This window comes from Brachycentrus maculatus, unplaced genomic scaffold (assembly GCF_059751285.1).
Source record: "Brachycentrus maculatus isolate JH-2025_06_01 unplaced genomic scaffold, ASM5975128v1 h1tg000098l, whole genome shotgun sequence".
Taxonomy (NCBI): domain Eukaryota; kingdom Metazoa; phylum Arthropoda; class Insecta; order Trichoptera; family Brachycentridae; genus Brachycentrus; species Brachycentrus maculatus.
The window spans coordinates 95,271-110,144 of record NW_028280852.1 but is presented as its reverse complement, the minus strand read 5'-3'; the positions used below and the strand labels follow the sequence as shown (position 1 = coordinate 110,144).

The window sequence follows — 14,874 nt, the reverse complement described above, 5'->3', positions numbered from 1 at the left end:
CCAGCCAATAACATATCATAAGTTCTGTTAATACCCAGATTTCCATATTCTTTTTCATCTAGGTTGAGATATCAAAATGATTATTTTTAGGTTATTTTCATATTTTTCTTCGATTCCAGGGGTGGCCACCGAGTCGAGCGTTGGGCCCGCGGTCCGAGGAGGGCCTGTGGGGCCCGTGGGGCCTCTGGGCCCCCTGTTCCCGGACGTGTGGGGGCGGAGTCGCCGTACAGACCAGGCAGTGCTTGCCTAACAACGCTACAGATACAAGGTAAGAGCTTTCATTGATATACTGCTAGAAATCTCTTCATCTTCATTTTCTTGCTCAATGCTGAGCGTCGTGGTCTTCTGGAATGTCAGGCACTTGGTGCACAAGTCCTCTCCATTCTTCCCGGTCCTGGGCCAACTTGATGGCAGCGTTTAGCGAGGATCCGGTTAATTCCTTTATTTGGTCTGTCCATCTTGTTGAAGACCGTCCTCTTCCCCACTTGCCTTCAACTGTACCTGTTACTACCAGTTTTTCAAGACTCTTCTCGTTCTTTCTGGCGATATGCCCAAAGTAGGACAGAATCCTTTTCCTGCAAGTCGTGGAGAGTCTTTCTGTCACTGACAGTTCGCGGAGAATGGAGACGTTTGTGCGTCTTGCAGTCCAAGGAATGCGCAGCATCCTCCTCCAGCACCACATTTCAAACACATCCAGCATATGTCTTTCCTTTTTCCTCAGTGTCCATGTTTCCACTCCATACAGCGCAATGGAGAATACAAGAGATTTCACTACACGGGTTTTCGTTCTCCTCAGTATGGACCGATTTTTCCATATCTTCGCCAGACTAGACATTGCTGATTTTGCCATTCCAATTCTTCTCCGGATTTCTGCTTCACAGCCTCCGTCTTTAGAAATGAGTGCACCTAAATAGATAAAGTCGTCGACTTCTTCATAATCCCTTAAAGAATTGTTCCTTATCAGGGTGCCGAATCGGTCGATGACAAGAACCTTGGTTTTACTTTTGTTTATTTGAAGTCCTAAATGCTGGCTTTCTATTTCGACTCTATGGAGGAGTTCAGCCATTTCGTCCTCATTGTTGGCTATTAGCGTTGTGTCGTCTGCAAACCTTATATTGGAGATCTTTTTGCCCCCTACTGCTAAAAATAATACAAAAAAATCTAATATAAGGTATTAACAACGGATTTGATTGAATGTTGAATGATTGTACTCTTATTGTTTTATTAATGTATTTACACACACCTCGACCCCGTAGTGTAATGGTCAGCACGCTCAACTACCGTTCTGGAGGTCCCGGTTTCGATTCCCAGGGGGGTCAAATAAATAAAAGTGATTTTTCCACTGTAATATTTATTCTATATTACCCTGGACTGGTACCTGAAGGGGAGGGCTGATCACCCTTCCTTCATCTATTACCGATCAAGATAACATTGCGTTTATATGATGCAGTGCCCTATGCACCATTAGGGTGCGGATATGGGTTTTTTCTCTCTCTTAATAAATACATATATATATATATTTATATATATATATATATATATATATATATATATATATATATATATATATATATATATATATATATATATATATATATATATATATATATATATATATATATATATATATATATATATATATATATATATATATATATATATATATATATATATATATATATATATTTATATATATATATATATATATATATATATATATATATATATATATATATATATATATATATATATATATATATATATATATATATATATATATATATATATATATATATATATATATATATATATATATATATATATATATATATATATATATATATATATATATATATATATATATATATATATATATATATATATATATATCTGCGTCAGGTACCAGTCCAGGGTACCTTATATTAAATAAATATTAGAGTGTAAAGTAACTCATATTTATTTTCACCCCCCCCCACCTGGGAATCGATCCCGGGACCTCCAGTGAGGTAGCCGAGCGTGCTGACCATTACACTACCAAGGCGGGCAATATAGTATAAACATTTATATATACACACACACTGAATCGAAAATTGAATAAGTCTTTATTGAACATATTGTACAGAACGATACATACAGGGGGTCTTTAAATTATGTAGTTAAATGAATACACAACACGGACTCTCATCTTAATACCTCAACGTATGACCATAATAAAGTAGTCATTTCTAAGCCGATATAAATAATGAGCAATCGAAAGAACTAATTTTTGTATTACAACTGGTTTAATGTTCCCATTTATCAGACATGGGATTGCCCAATCTGAAGATGTTGATATATCAACAAATCCCATGTAACTGCGGCGGTATATATTAACCGGTGAAGTTGGATTAATTATTAATTATTGTTATGGACCACGCACCGTCTTAACACAACATTAAACCAAAGTATACGGTGTACTAAAACTGAGTACTTTCAGGACATAAACAAATATGTTTTTCTCATTGATTCGGCAGTCACTTTGTGGTAATATATATGTATGTATATATATATATATATATATATATATATATATATATATATATATATGTATATATATATATATATATATATATATATATATATATATATATATATATATATATATATATATATATATATATATATATATATATATATATATATATATATATATATATATATATATATATATATATATATATATATATATATATATATATATATATATATAAAATTTATTATCGTTATCATTAAATAAATTCAATTAAAATCCCTTACCGCACCCCAATGGTGCAATCACTTATATTTATTTAACCCCCCTTGGGAATCGAACCCGGGACCTCCAGAACGGTAGCCGAGCGTGCTGACCATTACACTACGGAGGCTATACGGAGACTATATTCAATATACAACAAAAAATTATTTTAATTTAATTAATTTAAATAGCGCATTATAAAAATAATTACAAAGGATTTAATATAATATTTCTGAAAAAAAAAGAATTTAAATGCAGAAAAGGTAGTACGCACTAAACAGTTTGATTTTCGTGGTACAAATCAGTCTGACCAATCATAACGCTCGCGTGTGACTCATACTTTGAAGCGTCAAAGGCGTTCAAATTCAACCGAGTTATAAAATTAAACCTTATCTCATAAAATCATAACTTTTACTATTTTACCAATAAATATGGTACATATAACTTATTATGCACGTATTTTATCGTGTGTCTAGATCAGAAATGTGATAAATTAACAAGAAAACTTGAAAGAATAACTCAATAAAACATTATACCTGGGATGTAAAGTTTTGATTTATAACTGATTTTAGTTGACATTTCAATCAAAATGATAATTCTATCCTTATAGGGATATCTTTGGTCAAGTGTCGTCAACAAATTTGAACTATAAAAATTATAAGAACTATAAAAAAACTATAAGAAATAATGCATTTCAAAAAGTTTTCTTTACAGATTTGTAGATATCACACGTAGTATCTTTATAATATGAACCACCACGGACGGAGGCGTGGTTTAAACCACGACTGATGTGCAAATGAAAATTGTGCTAATGGGTCAAATTGAATATAATTTTTTTTGACACCCATTTCTTTTTATGCCCACGAATCATAAGACACCGTGTAAGAGAGAACATAAGCATACATAATAATATATAACGAGTGCATTAATATTTAGAACAAGAAGAATGGTGGCACGACGGGGACTTGATTGCAGGCACTTTCTTTCTGGAAATCCTTTGTCCAGTAATAAAAAATAAAATAGGCCAGAACCGCGAAGGAAAATATTCCTAATAAATATATTAAAAATCGAAAGGGAATAATTCAATTTATTATAATATTCCGTTTTGTGAGGAGAATCTACAAAACTTAACTATAACTTAAGTTTGTTATGTTCTGCTGTTATGTTAGGTTATGCTATGCGGTGCCATGCTTTGCCATGCCCATGCCATTTGCCATTCGCCATTTGCCATTTGCCATTTGGAATCAAACCCGGGACCTCCAGAACAGTAGCCGAGCGTGCTGACCATTACACTACGGAGGCGGACTATTAATTGCTATTAATAAATTATTAAAAATATATCTTTAATGATCGAAGCGAAAAGGAAATTATTTATTATTTGTGCATTAAGGGGATATTCGCAAATACAGAATTATTCCACTGGATGATATATCGAGAGACTGAAAATCGGAATAATTTTGTTGGTTTTTAAATTAGAAATCCCAAAAAAAATACTAACAATGGTGTAATGACGCCACAGGGGTAGGCAGAGAGAATATTACGCCACACCACTCTGTCTTTACAGACATCCTTCGCACTTCCATTTGGAAACGCATGAATTTTCATGCGTTTCCTTATACATACCCGCCGATTATTCCGAACCCTGACCCAACTGCTTTCAATAATTCGAAATCTAATTTTTCATCGGTCTTCCTCTGCTTCCTTTTCCACTCACATTAGCTTCATACACATTAGCTTCATAATTTTTTTATAGATCATTAGTCAGTAATTCGTGGCAAATGGCAAATGGCATTGAAGGCATGGCATGGCATAGCAAATGGCAAATGGCAAATTCCAATGGCAAATTCAATGGCAAATTCCAAATGGCAAAATCCAAATGGCAAATGGCATGGCATGGCATGGCAAATGGCAAATGGCATGGCATGGCAAATGGCATGGCATGGCATGGCAAATGGCAAATGGTGGACTATTAATAGCAATTAATAGTCCGCCTCCGTAGTGTAATGGTCAGCACGCTCGGCTACCGTTCTGGAGGTCCTGGGTTCGATTCCCAAGGGGGGTAAAATAAAATATAAGTGATTTTTTCACTGTAATATTTATTCAATATTACCATAGACTGGTTCCTCAAGTGGAGGGCTGATCACCTTTCCTTCATGTGTAAACGATCAAGATAATACTGCGTTTATATGACACAGTGCCCTATGCACCATTGGGGTGCGGATAAGGGTTTATTATTTTATTATTATATTAATAGCAACACTAAGTGAGAAAACACTTTTATGGTTCATAAAGTTGGGGTAAGTACAAAATATAAAAATATGGTGTTAATGGTGTACTTATTTTTACACATTTTTAGCACCACTTAACCGCGGTAAGTGGAGTTTATTCCTTGGAATTGTGAGTTAATGCCGGTCACATTTTTTTCCAATCAATGCAATATTTATAAATAGGATCGTAAACCTTTATACGAGTACGTTTAAAAAATCGAGTTTAATTGTTCTATTACACCATTGTTTAGAGTCAAATACCATTAAATGAAATTGTGTAATGGCATACATTGAATTAAAGCGTCTCTGCTTAGTAAAAGCTTACTAAAATCAACCATAGCTGCTGCCGAAAACTCACACATAAACCGATGTGAGATTTACGATATATGTAAGAGTTCCAAAAATTTAAGAAGTATGGTTGTGATTGACAATTAGGTAGACTGGCGAATATAAAGCAATATAATTATACGTATATAAAACAATCACTCAAACCAACCTATGACAGGTCGTAATCCCTGTAAATGCCTGGGTTTCTATTTTCTTCTTCTTCTGTGTTGACATGTCATGACAAGCCCAGATGTGTGAATAAGGATTTGGACACTAACATATTGTGAGAAATGTGTATTCTAAACTTTTGAAGGCGTAAATATTAAAATGTCCATTTTTATTTGAGTTTTACTTTGAAAATACCAATATTTCTTACAATCTTTTGAGACACGTTTTTCGATGCATTCCACATCATTTTCAAACACCGTAATTATGCGGAATGCGTCAAAACACGTGCCACACTAGATTTTTAGAAATAGTGGCATTTACTAAGTATGTATACGTATAACATATATTAACAAGTGGATATATATTATTACCACAAAGTGACTACCAATATTTGGACACACTTACAATATTGTGGATTTACACTTTTGTTTAAAAAAATTGAGATCTTAACGTAGATGAAGAAGAATATGGATCTCTGGGTATTTTACAGGACTTAAGACCGTCAAGGCTTTTATCAATATTTATATCTAGGAGTTCCAAAAATTTGTGTAGGTACTGTGGTTGTCAATCATTCGTGGAATTGGTGAACGTTAAATGTGTGTAAAGTGATCACTTAAACAGGCCAAAGACGGTCGTAAGCCCTGTAAATACCCAGATATCTATATTATTCTTCATCTATGTTGAGATGACAAAAAAATAAATACTCAACATGTTGTACATATTTGTTTATGATTAAAATATAACTGTGTTTTAAAATCACTATTTTATTGTAACTATGTCCACCGGTTTCGAAGCTAAACGCTTATTTTTAAAGACTTTCAAGTCTTGAAAAAGAAGCGGTTAGCTTCGAAACCAGCAGACATTATAATTAAGTTACAATAAAATATTTCTTACCTTATGTCTTTCTCATTTATTTCTTTTAAATATGCTTCTTATGCCTACTTATTAGAATAACAGGTTTACCTGTTTATTGTTTTTATATTTTGCCATGTATTAGTTTTGGTTATTTAAAAAACCATTTTTTTTTGTTTCTTTATTATTTGTGTTCCAGTCTTGTTAACATTAATCCCATGTCCCAAAATGAGAAATATAACTTATATGTATGTAAGACTTATGTATGTAATATGTTTTGAAAAACTAAATAAATAAATTTATTTATTTAAACAAAGTTATATTTTAATTATAAAATGGACAATCACAAAGTTGTTGCTTGAAATATAAATTATATTTTTGTTTATGTTTGAGAACCGTTCGTATTTCGGTTAACGATTGACATTTGAACATAAAACCGTTCCTCACCGATCTATGACCGCATTCACTTCCTGTCCTTCCTACACAAGCGACATGCCGCACACCACAAGTATAATACCTACACGTTCTACACATGTGCACACCGTCTACTCTTCTACTCTGTCTAGCGTTGTAGCTATGTAGACACTCGCGATACACACCTCCCAGAACTGAGACATGCGTGACCTAGTAATGGCTGGACCCGATTGTTCTATTATAACTAACTTAACTAACTAACCATCACGCCGCTTCCCCGCAGGGGTAGGCAGAGAGAATCGAACGCCACACCACTCTGTCTTTGCAAACATTCTTTGCCTCTTCTACATTCATGCATCTCCTCATACATACCCGATGATTATTACGACTCCTGACCCGGCCGCTTTCAAGTATTTGACATACCTGTTTGTGCCAAGATTTCCTCGGTCGTCCTCTGCTTCTTTTTCCAACTACATTCGCCTCATAAATTTGTTTAACCGTTCTTTCTTCACTCATACGCTCCACATGTCCAAACCATCTCAACACCCCTTTCTTAATTTTATCGATAATGCTTATCTCAGCCTCATATTCTTTCCTTATTTCATCATTCGAATATCTATCAAACATCGTATTGCCACACAATCGTCTGAGGGATCGCATTTCGACTGAATTCAGTCTGCTTTCATCCTTCTTTTGCCAACTCCATGCTTCGCTTCCATACATAAGGGTTGGAACCAGAACTCCATTGTGTACTGCCAGTTTAGCTTCCGCTGATAGATTTTTATTAGCTAAAACTGATTTTAGTGCACCATTCACTCTGTTCCCAGCATTCACAGCATTCATGTTCTATTATACATTGATATATTCAATACTTCAAAGACCCTTTATTATATCGATATATTAACATAGAAATAGAAAAATATATAATTCTGGACATTTACAGGGATAACCACCCATCACATGGATACTTGGTTTAAGAAGTCAAGTATCATTATTAATTTAAGTTTTACTTTGTAAATACTACTATTTCTTGAAATCTATTGTGACAAAAACTAACTAAAAAACTATTGTGGTAGGTCTAAACTTTAGAGTTGTGTCCATAAACATTAAAGGATTTTTTCTAATTTCTACATTATTCAGACATATTATTTATTGATTTGGCATTAACATTGTGGAATGACATGATTATTTTATTAAAATTAAACACTTGAATAATCCAATTAATCGAGTTTTATTTTTATTTACGACTAGTTTCGAAAACGACAATTGTTTTCATCTTCTCTTAAACTTTAATTATTACACTCTGTTACAAATAAAGGTCATGAATAATTTAGAAAATTTAGAAATACATAAAAATTTTAATTCAGATAAAACAATAATTAATAATATACTGTTTCAAAATACGTTACCATTATTATCAATGTTTTCTTTTACAAAAAATGTTGTTCCTTAACCCCCCTACCTATATTTATTAACCTATATATACACCTAAATATGTTTTTATTCGTTAATTTTAATTTGTACCAAAAGATGAAAACAATTGTCGTTTTCGAAACTAGTCGTAAATAAAAATAAAACTCGATTAAGTGGATTATTCAAGTGTTTAATTTTAATAAAATTATTAAGACATTATTTCTAATTTTTATTTATTTAATTAAACACACTTTTTTATCTTTTATCAATGGGAATGAAGACAATAAGGGGGAGGCTTTAGTCATTGTCAAATTGTTAATTATACAAGTAGGTTAACTATTTTTTTTATTTTTAATATTTTAAGCAAGTACTTTGTAGTTAATTTTTTTTTAATATTAGTACGGTTAGTATATAACTGCTTACAGTTTCAAAAATGGGAGAAACTTTAAATTTTTATAAAGCTTATAATTTGACAAGTTATTATAATTTTTTTTTTTAAAAGGAAATATTTGTGTGTGTTTTTTTTATTATTTTCACAAATATTTCAATTACATACTATTTCTGTGAGCCTAAGCGGCTCATTATTAGAAATATGTATCAAATTGCGGTAGAGGGGTTCGAACCGAGAAACTCTGACTTAAAAGTCCGCGACACTAACCACGGGACCACAACCCGACACATTTTATTTATTCACGACATTTTGAGTATATGTGTATAAAATTATCACTCAACCATATTCCATATTCTTCAGATTTTTATATTCTTCTTCATCTTTGCTGAGATTTTAATAAAACAAATATGTATGCAGTCGAAAGGGGAAATTCAAAATTCCCTTACGGAATCGAATAATATGATACTTTACCAACGTGGAAATATGAGACGATAAAGGACTATAAAAATTAAGAATTAAAAAAACACACTGCAACATGAATTATCAAGATATAGTCCTTTGAATTTGATAATGGATAAAGTCATCAAAGAAATTATGTGTTTCTCTCGTGTTGGAATATGAAATAGGCGATAAAGTAGCTAATGTGACACGCTACCATGTTGATGGTTGTAATCGAAGACTTACAGAAAATGTTGAATATCACATAACATTCAAAGGTTTCCCTTCAAAATATGATAACCCTTATTTTGACGATTAAAAATATAATTCATTTTTACGAATTTGATAGCTGTACGATCAAACAAGCTTTCAGAATACAAATTAATAAACAAAAACAATAAAACAACCATTACATTCTTATTTGTTTTTCAGTCTTGTTAACCTTAATCCTGTGTCACAAAATGAGTAATGGAAATTGTTCATCGGCAATATTATTTATGTGACTTGTGTCTGTAATTTGTTTAAAAAATAAATCAAAATTACCTGCAGTAATACCTTGCTTAACGCCAAGTAAAAAAATCAAGTACATAGTGAAAAAACGTTTGTTTTTATTTGGACCCCTTTGGGAATCGAACCTGGGACCTCCAGCTTGGTAGCCAAGTGCGCTAACTATTACTAACAAATGTGTTTGTACTCACATGTACCAAATCTAAAAATAACCAAATTAATGAACTATGAATCGTATATAAAACAATTTGAGTGTGTCCAAATATTTCTTCACAAATCAGGGTTTCTCCACATTTGACATCTAGACAAAGATGAAGAAGAATCTAGTTAAAATCTTGCATACATCCAAATAAAAGAGTCTGCTAAATAAAAGCTTTCTCTATTCAGCACAGATGTCTCTAGTGAACTCACATGTAGTGTCATGAGATTAATGATATGTAGGAGTTCCAAAATTAAAGTAGTGTACTTGTCAATCATAGGTAGAATGGTGAATATTGCACTTGTGTTAAGTGATCACTTAAACAGCCTGAGGAAAAGTCATAAAGCTCAGTAAATCCCCAGAATTCCATATTCTTCTTAATCGATGTTGAGATGTCAAAATGGATTTTATCATAATTTATTACGACTAATGAAATTATAATATTGACCTGTTATTATTTTCAAAATTAAGCACCTACATAATACCACATATTGAGTTTTATTTCATACAAGTACATGACTTGTTTTAAAAACACCTGTAGTATTTTAAACTAGTCATATGCAATGAAATAAAACTAAGTAAGTGGTATTATACAAATGTTAATTTTTACAATAATCAACAAGTCATTCCACAAAGTTAGTACCAAATCAATAAATAATATAATATTAATCTGTTATATTTTGGTGTAGCATGTACAAATTTCAAAAGATTAAGTGTTTTGTTTTCATCTTAGGTTTTTCATTATGACGTCTTTAAATGTGTGCATGGATATAGAGGAAAACGTGGAATGGAGTAAAGGAAGTCAACTATTTTTGTGTAATCTTTGTCCGACGAGTGATGGTACGTTGACCTCTGATCAGCAAATCAACAACAGATCAAATATCGAGCCGTCTGGAACATTTGTACACATTTAACATCGAATGTAAATCAGTATGACAGGCTCAATAATGGCAGATAATACAAGGGTCAAGGCCTAGTCCTGCCAATACTACTCTAATTGAACATGAGCTCCTGGTATCAGAAATTGCAAAACGTAAAAAGGTCAACAACCTTTAATTAGTCTTGAGACGTTGGAGGCCACATTTTCGGGCTCTGGCGCTGATATGTCGAGTGTGACTCAACATCGTATTTATTACGCCAATAGCGATGTCGAATTTGGTTAGAAAAGAAATTACTGTATATAGTACACAGGAAATGTGTCCTATTACTACCCCTAATGTATGGAAGTCAAGGAGTTGGCAAAATAAGGATGAAAATATGCTGAATATGGATTGAATGCGACAAAATGTGATTTCTCATACAAATGTGTGGCAAAAGGATATTTGATAGATGGTTCAAATGATAAAATAAGGAAAGAATGCAAAGCTGAAATAAGCATTATCGATAAAATTAAGAAAGGTGTGTTGATATGTTTTGGATATCAAATAATAATAGAAGATGAACGGTATCTGCTTAATAAAAGTTTTCTCAATCCAACATAGATGACTGTTGTGAACTCGTGTGTACTGTGTCATGAGATTGTTCATATGTCTAGGAGTTTCCAAAATTGATTAACGTGGTTTTCAATCACAGGTCGAATGGTAAATATTGCGCGTCTGTAAAGTGATATTTTTATCAGGCTGTAAGAGATCAGAGACTCTGTAAACATATCCAGACATCCATATTATTACTATAACTGATGAATGTTGCACATGTGTAAAGTGATAACTTAACCAGCCTATAACAAATCAAAAACCCTGTAGTAATATCTAGACTTCCATATTATTATTAAAACAATATATTATATTAAATAACCTTCAAATAGTAATTTTATTATTTATTTCAAAAATCCATTATTATTATCTGTTTTACACAATTCATTGGTATATTTAATTTCGTCAGTATGTGTTCGAACACTGTTCGTGTCAAAATGAGTATAATCCTCGTTTAAAAATGTAACACACCAATAGGAATTCGGAGTTAATATGCCGGCAAATGACTTGCAGGCTATTTAAATACCCTTTTCAAAGGTCAGAGAGCCTTAACCGTTTTTCTCTCTCGTGTTTTATGGCAAGAGGTCAATATTTGAAGAAGCTTTGTGAAGTACCGCTCAACCCTTTCTAGAAGGTGAGCTTTATATGCATATTAGGGTAAAGTATTGAATTACCTCTTCATTGTTACACACGTATGATTCAAATCGTATAGGTACATCAACTGGAAGAATTTTATTACTATTGATTTTTAAATTTTGATTAAAATTTTACTTGGTAAATATCACTTTTTCTTAAAAACTGTTGTGACACGTGTTTCGATGCATTCCGCATCATTTGTAAAGTAAAATTTAAATTAAAAATGGATGGATCAATTAATGAAATGATTCATATTCCTTGACCCTTGATTTTATTTTTCTGGAAGTAATACCAATTACTGTATGAACTTCTAATGACGCAATCGAAAAAAATATGTACCACAGTTATCTAGCACATTTTCTTGATTATTTTGTGTTTTGAAACCTTATTTAAATTATTTTATGTGTAAAATGTTTATTTAATAATGTCATATTTTGAAAAATAGTTTTCAATGATAGATATAGTGGTGAAGTCCCCAATGTATGGAAGTGATACATGAAGTTGAAGAATGTGCGACAGCTCCTATCCCCTCTTCGTCCTTCAACGTCCCAAGGACACAACTCTAAAATTTAAATTTATCTTCTCAAAAACCTATCAGCGGAAGCTAAACTGGCAGTGCACAACGGAGTCCTAGTTCAAACTCTAATGTGTGGAAGTGAAACATGGAGTTAGCCAAAGAAGAATGAAAGTAGACTGAATGCAGTCGAAATGCGATCTCTCAGAAGAATTTGCGACAAAACGATGTATGATAGATGTTCGAATAGTGAAATAAGGAAGAAATGCAAAGCTGAGACGAGCATCATCGATAAAATTAAGAAAGGTGTGTTGAGATGGTTTGGACATGTAGAACGAATGAGTGAGGAAAGAACGGTAAAACAAATTTATGAGGCGAATGTAATTGAAAAGAGGAGCAGAGGAAGACCAAGAAAAACTTGGCACGATCAGGTATGCCAAATACTTGAAAGCGGTCAGGTTAGGAGTCAAAACAATCGGCGGGTATGTATGAGGAGATGCATGAACGTGGAAGAGGCAAAGAAGTTTGCAAAGACAGAGAGTGGAGTGGCGTTCTATTCTCTCTGCCTATCCCTGCGGGGAAGCGGCGTGGTGGTTAGTTAGTTAGTTAGTTATAATGGTGAACGTTACACAAGTACACAAAGTGACCACTAAAGCCAGCAAAATTTCATGTCAAAAGCTCAGAATTCCACCTGCTTTCATTCAAAAATAATATATGTTTCGTTAGTTGAAACATCTATAGTAAATATATGTAAATTTTGGTCACCCTAAGATTAGTTCACACCTTAAAAAAATCTATTGAACCTGTTCCACAACCTGTTTAAAACATGGTTAATCCTTAAATTTAATTAACTTTATTTGCTGTGCATGTAATCTAGTGAGAGGTATGTAATACCATTGTGATATTTTATAGGTTCACGTAGTAAAATTTAACCTAGTGAGTGAGTGGAGGTGTTTAACATAAAAGAACCATAATTATTATCAAATATTTTTACTTTCGTTATTTTAGGGGCATTTTTTTTAAATATATTTTTTTAATTGTTTTTTTATTTGGGTTAAAAACAGCAACATAAGTAAGACAAAACAATTAAAAGATATATATTAAACAAACCAATCATATTATTTTTTGACATCTCATCAAAGATGAAGAAGAATATGGAAGTCTGGGCATTTACGGGGCTGACGACCGTCATAGGCTAGTTTAAGTGGTCACTTTACATACGTGTAACATTCACCAATTCTACTCATTATTGACAACCACACTACTCAAATTTGGAAGTTCTATTTGTAAATTAACCAATTTTGAAATATTATTCTTGAATCACGAGAACTTCACTAGAGACATATATTGGTGAGATGAAAATAAGATTTTTATTAAGTAGAAACCCTTTTATTTGTATGTGAGGTCTGAATCTTGGATTATAATTACTCCTGTAATCGGAGATAATCCAGATTTTGTAAACAAGTATTTGGACACACTCAAAGTGTTGTAAATTTTTAGTTTCGTTATTTTGCGCAGATTTATTAAATACATTAAAAGTTTTACAGTTTAATTAAAAGTTTACTAATTCTAATACCATCGCGCCGTTTACCTGAAAGGTTAGGTAGAGAGGATGGAATGCCACACTCTTCTGTCCTGACATACACTATTGACACAACCAGATTTTATGCTCTGATTGATCTGGTCGCGCCAATTTTTTTCCATCCTCCTTCTGTCCTCTCGTTCACATTTTCCAAATACACATTTTTTAGTTATTCTCTCTTTTTGCATTCGCTCCACATGTCCATACCACCTTAAAGAACTTTTCTTTCTCATTTCATCTATCCTTATGTCAGCATGTAAATGCATATTAAGTTAACATAATTTTTCTACCAAAGAAGATGTAAGTCTGAGCATCCCTGGGCTCGGCATTTGGCTGGCTTAAGTGATCACATTATAAATTTGTGTAACGTTAACATTTTAGCTTTTATTGAACATCAATTTTACATTATTTTTTGAAAAGTTCATATACTTATTGTTGATGGAATCCTTTCCTCTGCGAGTAGTTATTTAATAGATTTGGATAGTATGACTGACGGTGATGCTGAATATATAATTGTTCCAACCAGCATATACGCGTATGTTTATCATAGGACGAGAATTCCGCTAAGAAATAGTTTCGTTAAAAAATATGATAAATTATTTTAAATTAAAATTTATCACTTGGGCTGATATTGCTAAACACGATAATAGTACGTGTTAGCCATCACGCCGAGGAGTGTAATAATTTGAATAAAATCAAATTAGTTTTTTAAAACTAAACACAGGGTTTGAATAAATAAGGAGGCGTTACTTTAACAACATAATAAAAAAGTGGTAATAATAGTTAATAGTAATAATACAATGAGTAGAATTTACATGCGCGTGTCGAGTGTGCGCACATTTTATGTAAATTATTAAATCCATTCATTATTTGAAGAATTTTTCACCTGTTTTTTTTTAAATTGAGTACTGTACGTACCCA

At 32.4% G+C, this 14,874-nt stretch overlaps 1 protein-coding gene across 1 annotated transcript in view; it reads left to right on the top strand.

The window, feature by feature from the left end:
• Window positions 1–14,874, top strand: part of LOC148310368 (papilin-like) — a 173,995-nt gene that overhangs the window by 143,687 nt on the left and 15,434 nt on the right. Inside the window, exon 4 of the mRNA XM_088258561.1 lies at window positions 120–268. Within this exon, the coding sequence (XP_088114687.1) occupies window positions 120–268 (149 nt within the window). The remainder of the gene's footprint in view (window positions 1–119; window positions 269–14,874) is intronic.